At 39.5% G+C, this 18,360-nt stretch overlaps 1 protein-coding gene across 9 annotated transcripts in view; it reads right to left on the bottom strand.

The window, feature by feature from the left end:
* CCDC15 (coiled-coil domain containing 15) overlaps nt 1-16,779 on the bottom strand; it is a 51,058-nt gene extending 34,279 nt beyond the window's left edge. For 4 of the 9 annotated variants that reach the window (XM_081535057.1, XM_081535052.1, XM_081535055.1 and 1 more), the window contains exons 1-9: nt 16,708-16,779; nt 15,960-16,148; nt 13,569-13,718; nt 12,818-13,009; nt 8,004-8,117; nt 5,249-5,371; nt 3,058-3,174; nt 2,279-2,803; nt 1,230-1,352 (exon numbers count right to left, since the gene is read on the bottom strand). In XM_081535057.1, coding sequence (XP_081391183.1) covers nt 1,230-1,352; nt 2,279-2,803; nt 3,058-3,174; nt 5,249-5,371; nt 8,004-8,117; nt 12,818-13,009; nt 13,569-13,718; nt 15,960-16,139 — 1,524 coding nt within the window. In that variant the 5' untranslated portion in view covers nt 16,140-16,148; nt 16,708-16,779. Of the gene's footprint in view, nt 1-1,229; nt 1,353-2,278; nt 2,804-3,057; nt 3,175-5,248; nt 5,372-8,003; nt 8,118-12,817; nt 13,010-13,568; nt 13,719-14,237; nt 14,327-15,959; nt 16,149-16,513 lie in introns of all 9 variants that reach the window. The other 5 variants (XM_081535056.1, XM_081535051.1, XM_081535053.1 and 2 more) reach the window with 2 other exon arrangements.
* Nucleotides 16,780-18,360: the final 1,581 nt, after the last annotated feature.

Here is an 18,360-nt window from a genome sequence, read left to right on the forward strand (position 1 = left end):
TTGTTGGTAAAGTAATATATCTGCTCTTTAATATGCTGTCTAGGTTGGTCATAACTTTGCTTCCAAGGAGCAAGTGTCTTTTAATTTCATGGCTGCAGTCACCATCTGCAGCTACTTTTTTAGAAAGTGGACAGCGTTCCCACTGTCTTCTGCTCTACGTGCGCACCGGGGGGAGGGGGGTGGTCTTACATTTTAGGTTTAATATACTGATGACACCCCAGAGTCAATTCATCTTTCTTCTCGCATTAGAGATGACAGTTGCTTCAGAAATACGTTTAAAAGAAACAACAAAAACAGAAAACAAATTGTCTAACCAGGGCAACATGCTAACCTTAACACTCTGGGCTTCAGTGAGAAAGCCAGGGAAATGGTACATGAGGGTATTCTGATACATTTTAGTTTGAACAGGGATGTTAACCTTTTAACCCAACTCTATCGATCTTAATTTTTAATCCCGAAACATTCACAGAACAGTCTGACAACCCCCTCAAAATTTAAGTAATTTAGAATCTGCTAATTCCCCTACATTGTTCATGTAAGAGCAGTATACCTGTGGGAACAATGCCTCACCAAAAGTTATAGCATAATCTTAGTAAATTAACATAGTCTGATTCCACAATAAGAATACAAGTGTGATTTATCAGCCTTCAGAATGACAGAACTGCTTTGATACAGTTCACTAAACAAGGGTCTGATTCTATATTTCACGTTACCAGTTGTTGGAAATGTATAAAATCCAGTTACTTTATTTTCCATCTCTCTTTTTTTTTGCAGAGTGGGTAGGAGGGGCACACCTCAGAGCATGTGAGATCTTAGTTCCCCAATCAAAGACTGAACTGCACCCCCTGCAGTGGAAGGGCAGAGTCTTAACCACTGGAATAGTGTTGTCACTCAGTCGTGTCCGACTCTGTGACCTCATGGACTGTAGCCTGACAGGCTCCTCTGTCCATGGGTTTCTCCAGGCAAGAATACTGGAGTGGGTTGCTATTTCCTCCGCCAAGGGATCTTCCCAACCCAGGGAAAGAACCCAGATCTCTCACATTGCAGGCAGACTCTTTACGGTCTGAGCCACAAGGGAAGCCCATTGGTTGCTGCTGCTGCTGCTGCTAAGTCACTTCAGTCGTGTCTGACTCTGTGCAACCCCATAGACGGCAGCCCACCAGGCTCCCCCGTCCCTGGGATTCCCGCCAGGGAAGTCCCCCATCTGTATCTTTTTGACTGAGCTCTACCTGATCTCTGATAGAGGCCTGGTCCTGAAGCTTAGGAGGCAGATACTGATAACTTGCCAGAGAAAAGTCTTTTCTTCCTTCCTCATTCATCATATCACAATATGTCTCCTTGAAGCATACCTTCTAAAAGACAAAAAAAAAAAAACATAAACTGTCAATTGTTCAATGGGAGTAACATAACGGAAATAATATTCCAGGCTTTATTAGGAGCCTTACAGTAATTTTTTCAACTCCAGATAATGTGAAACAATATGGAATAAAACACAAACCACACTTCTTGAAATCTGAGAACAATCTTGTTAAGTTCCAAACTAAGCCCAGACAGTGCAATTCTTCACGTTCTCTCCTTTTTCTGCTCTACCTTGCCACTGATGAAGGCCTCATCTTCATGCCTGTGTAAAAGATCCTGACAGATATCCACAGGAAACACCTCTCCCTGACTCCTACCTATCAACATTGATACTGCTGGCTTCAAACCTGCTTTCTAAAAAAGAACAAATATAAAATAGCAGTTGTCCAGTTAAGATACACAAGGTAATCAATACTACTTTAGGTTGCAGTGAGAATTCAGAAGTTAACTAAGGCCATAATCTTAGAGAATAAGTTAATACACTATACTCTATGCCACATAAGCCTAGCCACAGCCCTACGTAATTTACTTCCTGTTGATCCCTTTCTTTTCCTCTTAGTCTAATCAATCGTTGCTGGAGGGCTGGCCTTGGGACCTGGGTTAAAAATACTGTTGGACACTTGTGGTCTACTCTTTTTTCCCATCTTTCAGCTCTCAAAACAGACGAGAGCTGCGAGAAATACTTTACCTAATGAAGAAGGTTTTTTTAAAAAGTAAACTGTCCAGACAGGGGTAATATGCTGCTGTTAAGAATTTTAACACTTAGTAAGAATGCTGGACATGTGAGAAATCAATCAGGCAAGTTATTTTTTTCCCAACTATGACTCTCTAAATCAGCTGCAATAGTTCTTGCAAATCCCACTACAAGCCCTAACATGCTTATTTCTTTTTGTTGTATCTTCTTTCCACTTTATTTTACCTGATCGCTGGGTAGAAAATCCTGGTCCTGACATTTGGGTTGAATATTCTGGTCTTTGGGGAGAATACGCTGGTCTCTGCGTAAAACACACTGGTCTTTGGGTAGAAAATCTTGGTCTTTGGGTAGAAAATCCTGGTCCTGACATTTGGGTAGAACATTCTGGTCTTTGGGGAGAATGTGCTGATCGGTGGGTAGAAAAGTCTGGTTTCGGAGCGGAAAATCTTGCACTTCCAAGACAATATCCCCATCTTCTGGTCCAACAGTCTGGTCTTTCAGCATAACACTCTTAGTTTTTGTCTTAACAGCCTGGGCTTTGGGCTCAACAGTGTGGCCTTCCAGCTCAATATGCTGGGTACTGAGCCTCGGCTCACAGCGCTGGGCTTCCCGCTCAACATCGAGGACACTTGTCAAATCCCCCTGGGCTTCTGGAAGATAATCCTGGGCTTCTGGCAAAACATCCTGATGCAACTGCTTTACTTCTCCCTCTTCCACCACAGCAAACAGTGGGGTTTTGAACTGTACTTTCTAAAAGTGAACAGAAACATGGAATATAGAATGCCAAGCTGCAGTAACACTTGGGTTTTCTGTGAGATTCCTGAAATAATCTTAAAAGGATATGGTAGTCAAACAAATTACAATGATAAAATGCAAAATCACAGTCTTTGCTCAACAGAACCTGAACCTACAATCCCAAACCAGGCACAAGAATACCAACAGCTCAAGTCCAAATCATAATTACTTTCATTTCTATTATACCATCTCCATTCCCTCTGCTTTACCTGAACTCTGCTGAAAGGTCTATCTTTGTCTTCAGCAAAGAGATCCTCCTGGTCCCCGCAAGACAAATGCTTTTTTCCTTTCTTATCTATCATAACAGATGAAGATTCCTCAGGTTCCTAAAGAGCATACAAACAAAAATGGAAAAACAAACAAACAAATGTATCTATTACAGGTAGAAACAAGAATGCATGTAAAAGAATTAAGTTAGAATTCTTCCTCACGCTATATATAAAAAATAACTCCAAATGGATTATAAGAGCTAAAATTATAAAATTCTTAGAACACGTAGAATTAAGCGATGGTTTAATAGATACTACACCATAGCACAAGCAGCAAAAGAAAAACAGATAAATTAGACTACACCAAAACTAAAAATTTTGTGCTAAAAAATGATAGCATTAAGAAAGTGAAATGAATATTTACATTGATGGCAATGTTGATGGAATTTCATTGTTACATTGATAAAATTTCAGTCTTGTAAATACGGTTTTGGAAACAAATTTTTTATTGTTTTAAAAAGATTTGTATTTTGGTAATTTTCTTTTGACGAATTGGTGGAGAGTCATTTGAGGGCCTTTAAACTGCTTACAAAAAGGTGGGATTTTTGTACAGTGGATAAAATGAGTAATAGAAAATGTGTGCATAGAAATCAAAGGTAAATGGGGTCTTTGTGAGTTGAGGAGTAGTTTTAATGTAGAAAGATGTATTTACAAATGAGTCTAAAATTTCAAAAGAATTGGAGGAAAAAATCTATTATGAGAATAAAGCAGTGACATGGTTAATTTGGAACTTTTGTTCTAATACCAATAAAGGAAAGAACCCCAATAAAGAGGCTTCTCGCACACATACACACAAAAAAATGAAATAACAACCCAGAGAATGGGAGGAAATACTTGTAAATCATGTAACTGATAAGGGATTTGCATTCAGAATATATAAAGAATTCTTGTTATTGTTTATTCACTAACTAGAGTCCGACTCTTTTTGCAACCCCCTGGACTGTAGCCCGCCAGGCTCCTCTGTCCATGGGATTTCCCAGGCAAGAATACTGCAGTGGGATCTCCAGGGGATCCTCCCAACTCAGAGACCAAAGCCATGTCTCCAGCACTGCAGGTGGATCCCTTATTGCCGAGCCACAGGGAAGCCCAAAGAATTCTTACAACTTGGTAATAAAAAGACAACCCAACTTAAAAATGGCACTGCATTTGAACAGATTTTTCTTCACGGGAGATAAATAAATGGGCAATAAGCACATGAAAAGATACTCAAGATCATTAGTCATCAGGAAAACACAAATTGAAAGTATGGTGAGATACCACTCCAAACCTACTTAGGAGGCTATAAAAAGATGGGCAACAACAAGGATTGAAGAGGATGTGGAGAAACTGGAAACCTCACATATTGCTAATGGAAAACAGCTTGAAAGTTCCTCAAAATATTAGGCATAGAGTTACCATGTGACCCAGAAATTCCATAACTAGAAAAGTGAATGTTCATACAAATACATGTAACTGCTTATAGCACAATTATGCATAAAAGCTAAGTGGAAACAATCCAAATGTCTATTAACTGATGAATGGATATACCAAGTGTAATATACTGATGTACTGATACATGCTACAAGGTGGATGAACTCTGAATACATTCAGCAAAGTAACAGAAGCCAGTCACAAAAGCCCCATTTTATGACACACACATTTACATGAAATGCCCAGAATAAGCAAATCTACAGAAACAGAAAGTAGTTTTGTGGCTGTTTAGTACTGGGGATAGAAACAGGAAGGGACTAGGGAGTGACAGTTAATGGGCACAGTATTTCTTTTAGGGATAATGAGAATCTTCTAAATTAGATTGTGGTAATGGTTGCACATGGCAACCCACTCCAGTACTCTAGCCTGTAAAATCCCATGGACAGAGAAGCCTGGTAGGTTACAGTCCATGGGATCACAAAGAGTCAGACATGACTGAGCGACTTCACATGATGGTTGCACAATCCTGTGAATATACCAAAAACCTCTGAAAGGTACACGTTAAAGTGGTTGAATTGTGTGGTATGTGAATTAGAGCTCAATAAAACCATTAAAAAAATTATTGGATATTATAATCCCAATACTTAAGCCCATCCTTAATTAGCTATGGTTAGATCTAACAAGGCATCTTTTTCCCCCTCTACTCTTCATATTTACCTACCTGATCATCCTTAAATTTCTGGTAATCTGCAGGAGTTAAAAGACCCTGATGGACCTCCAATGGCAGTTCTCCTCTTACGCCTATATCTATCTTGGTAAATGATGGCTTCCTACAAAGTTCTTTCTGCATAAAAGAAAAATTAATAGAAATACAAACGGTCTAGAGAAAGCAATATGCTTATAACACTAAATTGAGTTTATGGTAGTCTAATACAGAATAGTGAGTTCTATTTCAAGTACACAAACAAATCATTTACATAATAAACATAAGGAGTGAAATAAGATGGTAGAAGAATATTTTAACTTACTTTACAATCTGCCCCTATCCTAGCCAGTAACAACTTCAGAAGGCTTATAATTTTGTCTTGGTGATCCAACAGTGGGCAAACAAACCTATCTTCTACGTGTATCTCTAAATCTAGAACAACAGTAACAACCAGACAGATTCTAATGTTAGTAAAAATGAGTCTAACAAGCAAATGAAACCTGAGTTCAACTGGGTTACAGGTTGTTCTCCTTTCTGACTGGCAGATTCCTCCTGCTCACAACTGAGTGGGCAGAAAACTGTTCAGATTTAAAGCAAAGACTACATACTCGATAAGAAAAATTTCACTGTCAATTATATGGCATTTACCTGAAATAGCACATGCATTCTTTGAAAGCAAGCAGCTAGCCCAGAGTCATCATCATTATCATAATGAACTACACTTAAATGGCACCTTTGACGTATAAAACTGGTTTATACAAGGATGTTATATCAGACTTAACCTCCTCCCTTCTACTAGATAATTATTTCAGTCAGACCTAGGAACAGTACTCTTTCTGGAAAAATATCAATTAAAAGGTTTGAATATGTTCTGCACAATATAAAGTATTAGTCTCTAGGATCTGGTCCTCCTTCTTTTTCTGGTTTAAATAAACTGGGTCCAACAATCTCCTTTTAGCAGTACCAAGAAGTCAGTCTTATGGACCAAAACTACATTACTGCCAAATCTGTGGAAGAAGTATGAAAACTGTCAAGAAACCAAGTCAAGAATTTAGTTACAAAAGAAACTCTGTCTTGAGTTACAACATGCAATCCTAGAGGTAACCACACTTAATGCATCTAAGATGGAACGCAATATTAGGCACACCCATGCCTACTTGCTTTTTATATTTAACTATGTATGTCAGTCACTTAGCTGTGTCCAACTGTTTGTGTCCACATGGACTGTAGCCTGCCAGGCTCCTCTGTCCATGGGATTCTCCAGGCAAGAATACTGGAGTGGACTACCATTTCCTTCTCCAAGGGATCTTCCTGACCCAGGGATCAAATCTCGGTCTCTTGCACTGCAGGCAGATTCTTTACCATCTGAGATACAGGGATGTCCATATTTAACTATAAGTTTATTAATTATTACTGTAGAGGAAGTATTCTACTAACTACAAACATAGAGGCATGTCTTTGATGGTTGCTGGTTGCACTGAGATACTTAAGGAAAAATACAAAAATAAAATATAAACATATACGTAATCTAGGAAAATGTAAAAAAGAAAATACCAATTAGGTAGCAAAACTGAGAGAGAACTAAACAAGAGACAGCTGATAAAGGTATCAAAAAAAAGAGTAAAAAAAGACTGATTAATGATCCATTTTATCGATGCTGCCTATCAAAACTTGAAACTAATGCCAAAATTAAGTAAACACAGGGAAATATATGAGTTTAGGATCCAAATTTGTGAACATGGAAATAGGGAGACACCAAAACAATATAATTTTACAATCATAGCTTTAAATATTCTTTTAAATCTAACTTAATATTTAGGTTCCAATTTGATCTAACCTTATTCTATAGCTTTTCTCACTGCAATCACAGTCTTTATTTTCACTGTGGTAAAATATATACCAGGAAAAATATATACCAGGGACATCCAGAAAGTTATTCTATATTTTGAAACAAAAGAATTTCTCTCTGGACTTCCCTGGTGGTCTAGTGGTTAAGATTCCATGCTTCTACTGCAGGGGACACAGGTTCAATTTCTGGTCAGGGAAGTTCCTCATGCTGTTTGGTATGGTGGGAAAAAAAAAAAAAATCCAAAACAACCAAGAGAATTTCTTTCTTTTTAAAAAATGCCATTGACCTCTTCCTGATTAAAATTTAAAATATATACATTATGGAAAATTTCTATGATTAAAAAAAAAAATCACTTGTAATAACACTACCCAGAAATAATCAGTATGAACCTCTTGGTCCATTTCTTTTCAGGCCTTTGTCTATGCACATAGCATTCTCTCCCCATCTTGATATTTTGCTTTATTTTTTTCATGACATTTATCATTGGAAATAATATTCTGTATTTATGTGCTGGTTTAAGAATATGCTTCCCTACTAGCACAGGAGCTCCTTGAGGGGTCTTTTCACCACTGTTAAGTTCTGCTTCTAGAACAATGCCTGGCAGCTACAGATTTTCCATAAATATTTATTGAATGAATTTTTTAAATTGAGCTTATACTATATCTAATTTTATATCCTACTTTTTCCACTTACCTTTATATCACAAACAGTTTCCCTAGGCTTCAAATATCCTTTGAAAGCATGATATTTTTGATAACAGCTATATACGGATATATCATGTTTGTAGACCACTCCCTACTATTGGAAAATTAAGGTCATTTCCAATTACTTTTCAGTTCTAAATAATGCTGAGGTATAAATTAATCTTTATCCTATTTTTTACCTGTATTTTTACAAACAACTCATGAGAACTTAATTTACCTCCTGGGTGGGAAAGCTTTTCTTTCTATCATCTGGAAACTCTGGTGCATCTTTCTGATTCACAGTTTTAAATGATGCCAGCCGGTGACGTGCTTGTTTCATGCTTTGACTAAGCTGCCAAGGAAAAAGGAAAAAAGAAAACAAAAACAGGCTAAAGTCTTAATACCAAATTCACTAAGTGTTCCAACAGGAAAACAGGCCCCTATTATTAAAAAATGCCAGACCTGAGACCAGAGGATTACCTGCAAAGACTTTCTGATGTGCTGATAAGCTTTTACAACACTGTTTTTATTATTCTAAGAGACTGCATTTCATAACTTGATTTAAGTGCTGTTACTCAAATCATTTTTTAATAATGTATGCTTTATATTAAGTAAGTACACAAAAATATTAGAACCTAAAGATCTGAATTTGGAAATGATTCAGCATATATATTCTTTACCTTCTATCTATCTTCTTAATAAAGAGTTATTTCTTCAACTGGTCCTTGCATGCCTGATCACTTTTATCACTCCTAGTCCCCTAAAATTGTTTTTTCTTATTTATGTGTGCTACTTCTTCACCTGTAACATTTGAAGACTATACTTTGTCTTTTCTCAAATGTCTCTTCTTCCAGGAAGTCTTCTTACATTAATTTAGAACACAAATTCAAACATCTCAACAGAACCAACTGTTTCAAGTACTCTAGACAACAATTAGTGATAAATATTAATATTAAATATGTTAATTTTGTGTTTATTTCTTATTTCTACCTAGCAATTTCAGTAAGTACCTACTTTGCTTTCTTTTTCAGAGAAGCACTGCCTATTTTACACTTCACATATTTGCACAGAATGTTCCTTTGAGGAAAACCCAGAAAAGCGTATCCCTATACTATTCAGTGAAATTATGGCAAAGCCAGGACCAATTTCAGCCCATCCAGTAAAAGTTTAATGACATCATTTCTCCCTTAAAGGGAAATAATGATTATGGTTTACAGATATAAATAACAAATATTTTATAGATATTTACTCCTAGTGACTAGAAATTAAAATTCTCTCCTGTTACCAGTCCAGTTTCCTTACAGCATATTACCTCTGTTTTGACCTTGCTTCTAAGAAGGTCTCTACCTCTAGCCAGAGAAACCAGCTTGAAGCATTATACTTTATTCTATTAAAAGGAGGACTTTTAAATTTAGTTAGAGTAGAGTAGCTAAATTTAGTTAGTAGAGTAGCTAAAGGGGTCAAGATAGAGTTAATCACAATGCAAAAAGACACAGTATATTTGCAGTTGAAGTTATGAAAAAATATAGAGCCACGAACATGCCTGCTTTAACTCATTGTCAGGTGTGGCAGACATCACTGCCCTGTGTAATGGGACCAAGGATGCAAAATACTTGGTGTGACAGATTTAAAATAAGAGTTACGTATTCTTCATTTTCCATCATGTCCAACCTCTATCAGAATCGCAGATTGATTTTAGTCCCTTAAGCAGGATATTTCAACTGGTCCAGCAACTGGACTATACCTAGCATTCAGTTTCTCTGTCATTAAATCAACCCAAAAGCCCTTTCAATGACCTGCTATGAGGATGTAGTAAGCTGAGTAACAGTCACCCAAAGATATCAAGGGGCTTCCCAGGTGGCATCAATGGTAAAGAACCACCTGCTAATGCAGGATGTACAAGAGACGTGGGTTCAATTCCTGGATCACGAAGACCCCCTGGAGAAAAGCGCGGCAACCCACCCAGTATTTTTGCCTGGAGAATCCCACGGACAGAGGAGCCTGGCAGGCTATAGTCCATGGGGTCCCAAAGAGTCAGACACAACTGAAGCGACTTAGCACGCACACAAAGGTATCAGGTCTTAATTCCTGAGACTTTTAATTGTTACTTTATAAGGAGAAAGGGCCTTTGCACATGTGATTAAGTTAAGGATCTTGAGATGAGATAATCTTGGATTATCTAGACCAGCACTAAAAGCCATCACATGTGGTTTTTATAAAACAGAGGAAAACCAGATATACAGAAAAGGTGATATGAAGATGGAGCCAAAGATTGATGTGGCCACAAGCAAAGGAATGCCAGCAGACACCAAAAGCCTGAAGAGTCAAAGAACAAATTTTCCCTAGAATCTGTGGAAGGAGCATATCCCTGCAGTCACCTTGATTTTGGCTCAGTGAAACTGATTTTGGACTTCTGGTCTCTACAACTGTGAGAGAAAAAGTTTTTGTCATTTTAAGCCACTAAGTTTGGGGGCTTACAAATCCCCCTATTTGTTAAATGTTCATTTTACAAATTATGTAAAATGAACAGGCATATAAAGAGGCTAAAGGAGTTTTAAGTATGCCAAAGTTTTGGAGCTATGATGATGAGAATATCAGTTAGTAGTAGAAAAGTAAGTAAAGAAGAGAGAACACATGCAGAGACAGGGTGAACAACTGTCCCAGTTTGCCTGGAACTGTCCCAAAGGAGTTAGTGCTTTGGACACTGTCTCACTGTCTAGATCGTAGTGACATCTAGTGGATAGAAAGTGCAACACAAACAGTAAGATTAAAAAAAAAAATTAAGCTCCTATTGTCACGGATTGCATAAGCAAAAGTTTATAGGCTTAGAGCAGTTTAAGTCACTGGATATTCCTCAGTAGCTCATCTTCTTTTAAGAAAAAAACAGGGTCAGGACTTCCCTGGTGGTCTAATGGTTAGGACTCCTCGCTTCTACAGCAAGCAGCATGGATTTGATCCCTGGTCGGGGAACAAGAAGATCCCCCAAGCCCCAAGCCCCAGCCCACAAAGGAGGAAAAATAAAAGGGTATAAAAACTTTTATATTCTAGACTTTTTACTGTCCTATCTTAAAAGTCTTTTGAATTTACTAATTCAACTCAGTTTACCAGTTCAAAATATACAGCTCAATTCCACCTCCTCCAAGAATTCTTCCCTAACTATTTCTTTAGAATTAAAACATTTTTGAACTTCCACTGTACAAATTTATCACCAAATGCAGCAAATATTTTCATATTATTAACCAACAGATTAGGAGTCTGTTAGCTTTGTATCTCTACTTGGAAATGTAAACCCATGCAAGGTCCTATTTCACATATCATTAGTATCCCTACAATGCTTAACAAATACAGTATATTCAAATATCTGTGGACTGATGTGTCCTATTTAAGTATTATACAGATGAAGTACAATCCTCACTACAATGGGATTTATAGCTACAAGCACCATGAAAGCAAGGGCTGTGTCTGTCTCGGTCAATGTTTTATCCTTTGTACTTTATGCAGTGCCTGGCTCAATAAATACTGGGTCGGTAAATTGTTCATAATATTTAAAAGAAAATAAAAAATGATCACTACAAGTCAAACACTAACAAGAAAAAGTCATAGTCTGGGAAAGAGAGAGAAATCTTTTTAAAAAGTATTTCAACACAACATGTACTTATAAAGCTTTCTCTATTTATCCTAACAGCACAAAAAGATTTGCTTCGTATTTATGACCAAGCATGTTAGCATCACACAACTTTTATTTTCACATAATCATAATTTCCCACTTTTTTTCCCTCCTCTTACTAACCCTTTGGATTACATTTTAAAAGGATAAGATAGGAGAAAGAAATGTCAACCTACTCCAGTATTCTTGCCTGGAAAAGTTCATGGACAGAGGAGTCTGGCAAGCTGCAGTCTATGGGGTTACATGACTGAGCACGTATGCATGAGGAGGGTGGAGGGAGATGGGTTGGTAGCAATAAACTGGTAGAACTAAAAAAAATAAAATTAAATTAAATGATAAGATGGAGGATTATTTCCACAACCAAGTTGAAGAATGTGATCAACTGAACAAAAGCCAAGGTACACTAAGCAGGGTGGGGGTGCTGATTAGATGGCGTCAAGTGACTTGAGTGGATGGAGCTACTCATGGTGGTTAATTTTTAAATATTAGGTATACAAAGTGAATCACTGAAAAGTTATATTAAAAACTTGTGAGTATGTCAATTTAGATTTTACTTATTATTACTTGACTTATAGATCAAGTTATTGTGACAATCAGATTGAGGGACAGAAAAAAGAAACAAAAACAATCATTGAAAGTCCCATATATGTATTGAACCTTTGTGCAACAGAGGTTAGGAATCACTTTTGTCCATGTGCTACAAACTGAGAGTCACTTACCCATAACAACTTAAGTATAATTGGAAAATCTACATTCTTTGACTTAAAGCTCTTTCTCATAAGTTTTGAATTCTAATACTTTGGTATCATAAGTGTCCAATCAATAAATAGAAATTTTTGTTGCTGTTGTTCAGTCACTAAGTCATGTCCAGCTCTTTGCAACCCCATGGACTACAGCACACAGGCTTCCCTGTCCTTCACCAGCTCCTGGAGTTTGCTCAAACTCATGTCCATTGACTCAGTGATGCTATCCAATCATCTCATCCTTTGTCTCCCCTTTCTCTTCCTGCCCTCAACCTTTCCCAGCCATCAGGGTCTTTTCCAATGAGTTGGCTCTTCACATCAGGTGGCCAAAGTAGAGGAGCTTCAGCTTCAGCATCAGTCCTTCCACTGAATTTTCAGGGTTGATTTCCTTTAGCATTGTCTGGTTTGATCCCCTTGCCGTCCAAGGGACTCTCATATAATTTTAAATATAAATTTAAAATATATATTAAAAACAAACATCATCCCATTAATCTTCACTTTACAAAGGTAAAAAAGGGGGGGAGGTGATAAAAATCGAAGTTGATGTGACACCTCCTAATCTCTACATCAAAGACCAGGTATGTCATATATCTAAAAAAAAGAAAAAAAACAGAGACATAAATAAAATGAATGTGTACTTACAGCCTGGGCTTGTTGTTGGAACAGTTCATTCTGATTCTCTCTGTCTTCTATCCCACCCTCAAGCACCTGGGGAGGAGGCAATCTGGCACTTCCAATAGCAGCATTCAAATTGCTTGGAAAAACACTCGTTCTTTTAGGAGTTAAGTGTGCCGTATCTGAAGAGTGCATGGCTAGAGAGCCTTCTTTCTCTGCCTACACGAAGGAAGAAAGAGTGAGATTCCTCTAGTGAGAGTGATTTCTCCCAGCCCAGTATAATCAACAAATATCTACAAGCAGCCCAAAAGCCTTAAAACTGGGGTTGGGGAGAGGGATGGGAAATTTTAGTTGGCAAAGAAACTAACATTTACCAGGCACTGACTAGGTGCTAATAATCTACATTATCTAATTCTCAAAACAACACTGTGAGACATGTATTATATCCCCATTTCACAGATAAAGAAACCATAGCTGAGAGAATTTAAGCACTTGGCCCAAGGTCACATAGCTAGTAGGGAGCAAAGCCGGAATTCAAACCCCAACCCAAACTCTGACATTATTTATAACTATTTGGTGAAAGCAAAAGAGGTAGTCAGAACAACATAGGAAAACAGAAACAACAGCTTCTCTGCCTACAAATCTACTGCCCTCACTAGTTAATCAGATTATACAAAGCCTGGGATCAAAAAAGGTGATTCTGCTATCGCCTAATAGCATGTCCCATAACAAACACATATTCCATCCAATCTTTACTCAGGCTCACTTTTGAACTTACAGCTTCATAAGACCGCTGAAGTTGTTGCTTTTTTCTCAGCCTAATTTGCTGATTTACTCGGCTTTTGACTTGTCTCTGAAAACGCTTCAGAGCTTCTTGTTTCTTTCTTAGCTGCTCCTTCAGTTCTTCTTCAATTATATATGCTGAAGTCTTTAAAGATGAAAGATAGAAAATAAATTTAATGTCCCACAAGTTTTGCCTACTGTAAACACAAAGTGGTCAGGATACAATCCCGAAAAAATAATTCAGTTCTATAATCCAAAATTCCCCGTACAGTAACGAAGTCACAGTAGTTCAGAGCTGATAATCTAGACATAGCTGTGCTGTGCTTAGTCGCTATGTCATGTCTGACTCTTTGCTACCCCATGGACGATAGCCCACCAGGGTCCCTTATCCATGGGGATTCTTCAGGCAAGAACACTGGAGTGGGCTGCCATGCCCTCCTCCAGGGGATCTTCCCAACCCAGGGATTGAACCCAGGTCTCCTGCATTGCAGGCGAATTCTTTACCATCTGAGCCACCACGGAACCTCAAGTGAGTACCAAGAACTTAAACCAAATCACAAACTAAAACTCTGAATCTGTAAGCATAAAAACCAAATCTTAATTTTTCATGTACTGAGAACTAAAAGTATCTTCATTAATTCTTAATGAACCAATTCAAACCTACCTTATGTTTCAGTTTCTAAAGTGAGTAAAACGGGCCACATACACCAGATTGCTCGACTTCCCTGGCGGCTCAGATGGTAAAGAATCCGCCTGCAATGCAGGAGACCTGGGTTCGATCCCTGGATCGGGAAGATTCCCTGAAGAAGGGAGGGGCTACCCACTCCAACATTCTTGCCTGGAGAATTCCATGGACAGAGGAGCCTGGTGGGCTAACAGTCCATGGGGTCGCAAAGAGTCTGGCACAACTGAGAAACTAACACTAACATATCAGATGGCTCACCACTCACCCACTATGTGCTATTATAAAATGAGAATTATGCTGCATTTTTAACCAAGCATGCCTTTCCTGTCATCTCCACCTAGAAAAGGCCTATTCAGTCTTCAAGAACATCTAATACTCATCTGGTACCTCTCATTCTTGGAGAAGGAAATGGCAACCCACTCCAATATTCTTGCCTGGAAAATCCCATGGACAGAGGAGCCTGGCAGGCTACAGTCCATGGGGTCCCAAGAGTTGCACATGACTTAGCGACTACACCACCACCACCACCCACCACCTCTCATTCTTACTAACATTGAGTACAATAATTCTTAACTTCCTATTAGATTATGAATCCACTGAGGGCAAGAAATGTATTTCATTCTCCTTTGTTTCCCCTACTGTAATGGAGCCTAGAATACAAAGGTACTCAATATTTATATAATGCTTAATTCCAAAACAATCTGGAACATTTGATTACATTTGAGTCCTTGATCACTGTTTACTTCCTCTAAGTGCTCTGAATAGCAAAGAATGAAAATAATAGTAGTTACCATGATTAAAGATCTATTAGCATAAACACTTTAACTTCTATCACTGAATCCTCAAAACCAGCTCCAATACTAGGTATTCTTATCTCTTACATGAAAGATGAGGAAACGGCCTAGAAACATTCATCTTTAGTAGCAGCCAAAGATCCTACAGCTGGCAAGTAGCAACGCTAGAACGTTCTCTGACTCCAACACTTATGCCCTATACTGTATTGCTTTTCTCTTGACTATGTCTCTCTTCCATAAGGAATCTCCAAATTAAATAAACCCATCATACCTCCTGTCTATCCCTTCTTCTAACACAGTGATACCAAATTCTAATTCTGAGGGGTGCCTCAAATTATTTCACAGTCTTTAAATTCTCAAAGTCAAGTGAATTTAAATTCCAATTAAAATTATGAGTTCCAAGAAATCTGTCCCATAAACTATTCTAGAACATACCTACCAGAGAGTAGAATGTACAAGTATCAATGAATAATTAGGTGACACAATTCCAAATGAGAGATATATATATCAAGTCTGGACAAGTGACTCAAGTTAACTCAAGACCAGACAAACTGAAGCCACCGGCGCCTCTTTCCTTAACTCCCATCGTCTGTCTGCCTTCTTTTGCCCTCACCTTGAGATTACCAAACACTTTCCTTAAGTGCATGACTGGTTCCAAATTGTGCCTCTCAAGTGTAAACGAAAGATAAGAGTGTACCACATTTTCGAAACAACCAAACATGTTTGTATGATAATTTAATTAACAACACATATTTGTTCAATAACCCTAAAGCAAAAACATAACTATTTATGATGGAATACAAAGCATCCCCAGACTGCTTATCCGAGCACAAGGAATTAGACAAGGCTAATAAAAAGAAAGATGGGAGAAGAAACCCCACCACATTGGCATCAAACGGACACTCACAGCTGCCGGGACTTCTGAGCTATCTGGCGGGGCAGGCTCCACCCAGGCCCCAACGGGTACTATAGGCTGGTTCCTCTCAGCCAGCACTGCCAACACGTCCTTGCTCTTCAAGGGGTTTAAAGCCAGGGGCAACTTGGTGGTATTTCGAGGCTTCTTGAGGGGGGCCATACTTCTTGGCATCTATGACTCCTGGTTAGGAGAGAGGAAAAGCTCAAAATCTTCAAACGACCGCCTTAAAAACTCAATTCCCTAACACCTGTGCCACAGACTCCTGAAAAGGAGTGAAGCCTTGCAGGAGGCAGTAGTCTGACAAAGATTCTGGCGAAGGAAGGAAGGGGGAAAAGAAGGGAAGAGGGAAGATACAAAGGAAGTGTTATAAAGGAAGGAAATGTTTCAAGATTGCCCTCGAAAAGCAACACGGAGGAGAGCAGGGGAGAATAAGAATCTGACTGAGAGAAGGAAACTGTGCCATTGATGGCACAGCAACATGGGAAAGGGAGGAAAAAGCGTAGCAGCGGGAAGGCGATGGGACTGGGAGGGTGAGGGGTGGGAACCTGGGTCTGAAGCCGAAAGTTCAAATAATTGGTATCCGGTTATGGGGGCAGCGCTGAACGCCGGGGAGGCCCGGACCAGAGAAAAGCCTGTTTCTCGGGCCTCGGGGTCACACTCTGGCTGAGACTGCACCGGCCTTGTAGTATCGATCGCAGCTGGGCACAACTCAAGCTAACATGGATACTAAGGTAACTACCGCCAGTAAACCGCCACTTTGGGGAAAGCCGCTCCGCGCTGCCCCGCCCCGCCCCTCGGCGGCCTCGTATCCGCCTCTACCGGGCTTGCGTCATCTCCCAGGGACTGGGAAAGCGTGAGGGGCGGAGCTTAACGCTCAAGATGTGCGTCACCTCCGCTTAGTCTCGCTGAGGGGGCGGGACTTGCGACTGCTAGTGGAATGGGAGCGGCCTGGGTGGGTCCACCCGGCGGCTGGGAAACCGGCCAGCAGAAATGTGGGTCTGCCGGCGGTGCCTCGAATATCCCAGCGCCTGGGACGTCCGGCATCTTCAGGAAAAGGAATACGTTGGGCTGAAAAGCTGGTTGACTGAGCGGGTTGTTGTTGCTAAGTCGTGTCTGACTCTTTTGCGATCCCATGGACTGTAGTCCGCTAGGCTCCTCTGTCCGTGGGATTTCCTAGGCAAGAGTACTGGAGTGAGTTGATATTTCCTTCTCCAGGGGATCGGACCGGATGTCCTCCTTGGCAGGCGGCTTCTTTACCACCGAGCCATCAGAGAAGCCCATAACTGAGCGGGCCAGGGGCCTAATTGAAGGAAGCACAGGAAAAGGATGGGCAAAGGCGGGCCTGGCAGGGCTTCCTTCAAAAACGAACTTAAGCCAGCAGCTCAGACCATAAAGAATCTGCCTATAGTGCAAGAGACCAAGGTTCGATCCTTGGGTCGGGAAGATCCCCTGGAGAAGGAAATGGCACCCACTCCAGTATTCTTGCCTGGAAAGTGCCATGGACAGAGGAGCCTGGCGGCCTACAGTCCCTGGGGTCCCAAAGAGTTGGACACTACTCAGCAACTAATACTTTTCAAGCCATTTGTAAATCATGCTGATCCTTTGTACACGTCCTTACATTAGTAGTGCTATTTCATACATGTTCTTATACATAAATATGATAGCCTCCTGAGTGGTCTCCCTGTCTGCTCCAAGCTTTAGTATAACCCAGGGACACTTCATTATGCCTGTGAGATACCTGTTCGTTCATTCGTGTAACTTGTAATTGAGAGATTTTTATATACCAGTACTGTTTTAGGCACTGGAAATGTATAGTAGTGAACAAAACAGATAAATATCCCTTGTTCATGAAAGTGACGATGAGAAATAACAAAATAGACTCATGAATAAGTAAATGTGTCTGGGAGTTGAGCATTGTAGATAAAAAGCTGAGGATGAGGATAAAAAGTGTGTTGGAGGGTAGGGAAGATGAAATTTTAGATAGGATGACCAGAGAAGGCTTCACTGAGGTAATTTTGAGCAAAGACTCCAATGCAAATTTCCATGGAATAGTGGAACAAGCTAATTTTCACTGGAGAGCTTTCTAAAAGTTCCAAGCAAAGTGAACAACAAGTACAATGGCTCCAGAGTGGGTGCCTGCCTGGCGAGAACCTGAGCCCTGGGGCTTCCTCGCATTAAACAGGCTGGGAAGAAGAGGGGAATGCAAAGAGATTGCAAGGATCAGCCAGTAAGCCTAGGAAGAAAACCAGGAGTGTGTAATACCTTGAAGAAAATGTTTTATTGAAGAGGAATTTAACCTGTGTTAAGTTCTGATAGGTCAAATAAGATGATGACTGAAATTTAACTATTGGATTGAACAATATGGAGGTCATAGATAACTTTTATAAGTGCA

This window comes from Giraffa tippelskirchi, chromosome 10, assembly GCF_054371585.1.
Source record: "Giraffa tippelskirchi isolate mGirTip1 chromosome 10, T2T-mGirTip1v1.2.pri, whole genome shotgun sequence".
NCBI classification, from domain to species: domain Eukaryota; kingdom Metazoa; phylum Chordata; class Mammalia; order Artiodactyla; family Giraffidae; genus Giraffa; species Giraffa tippelskirchi.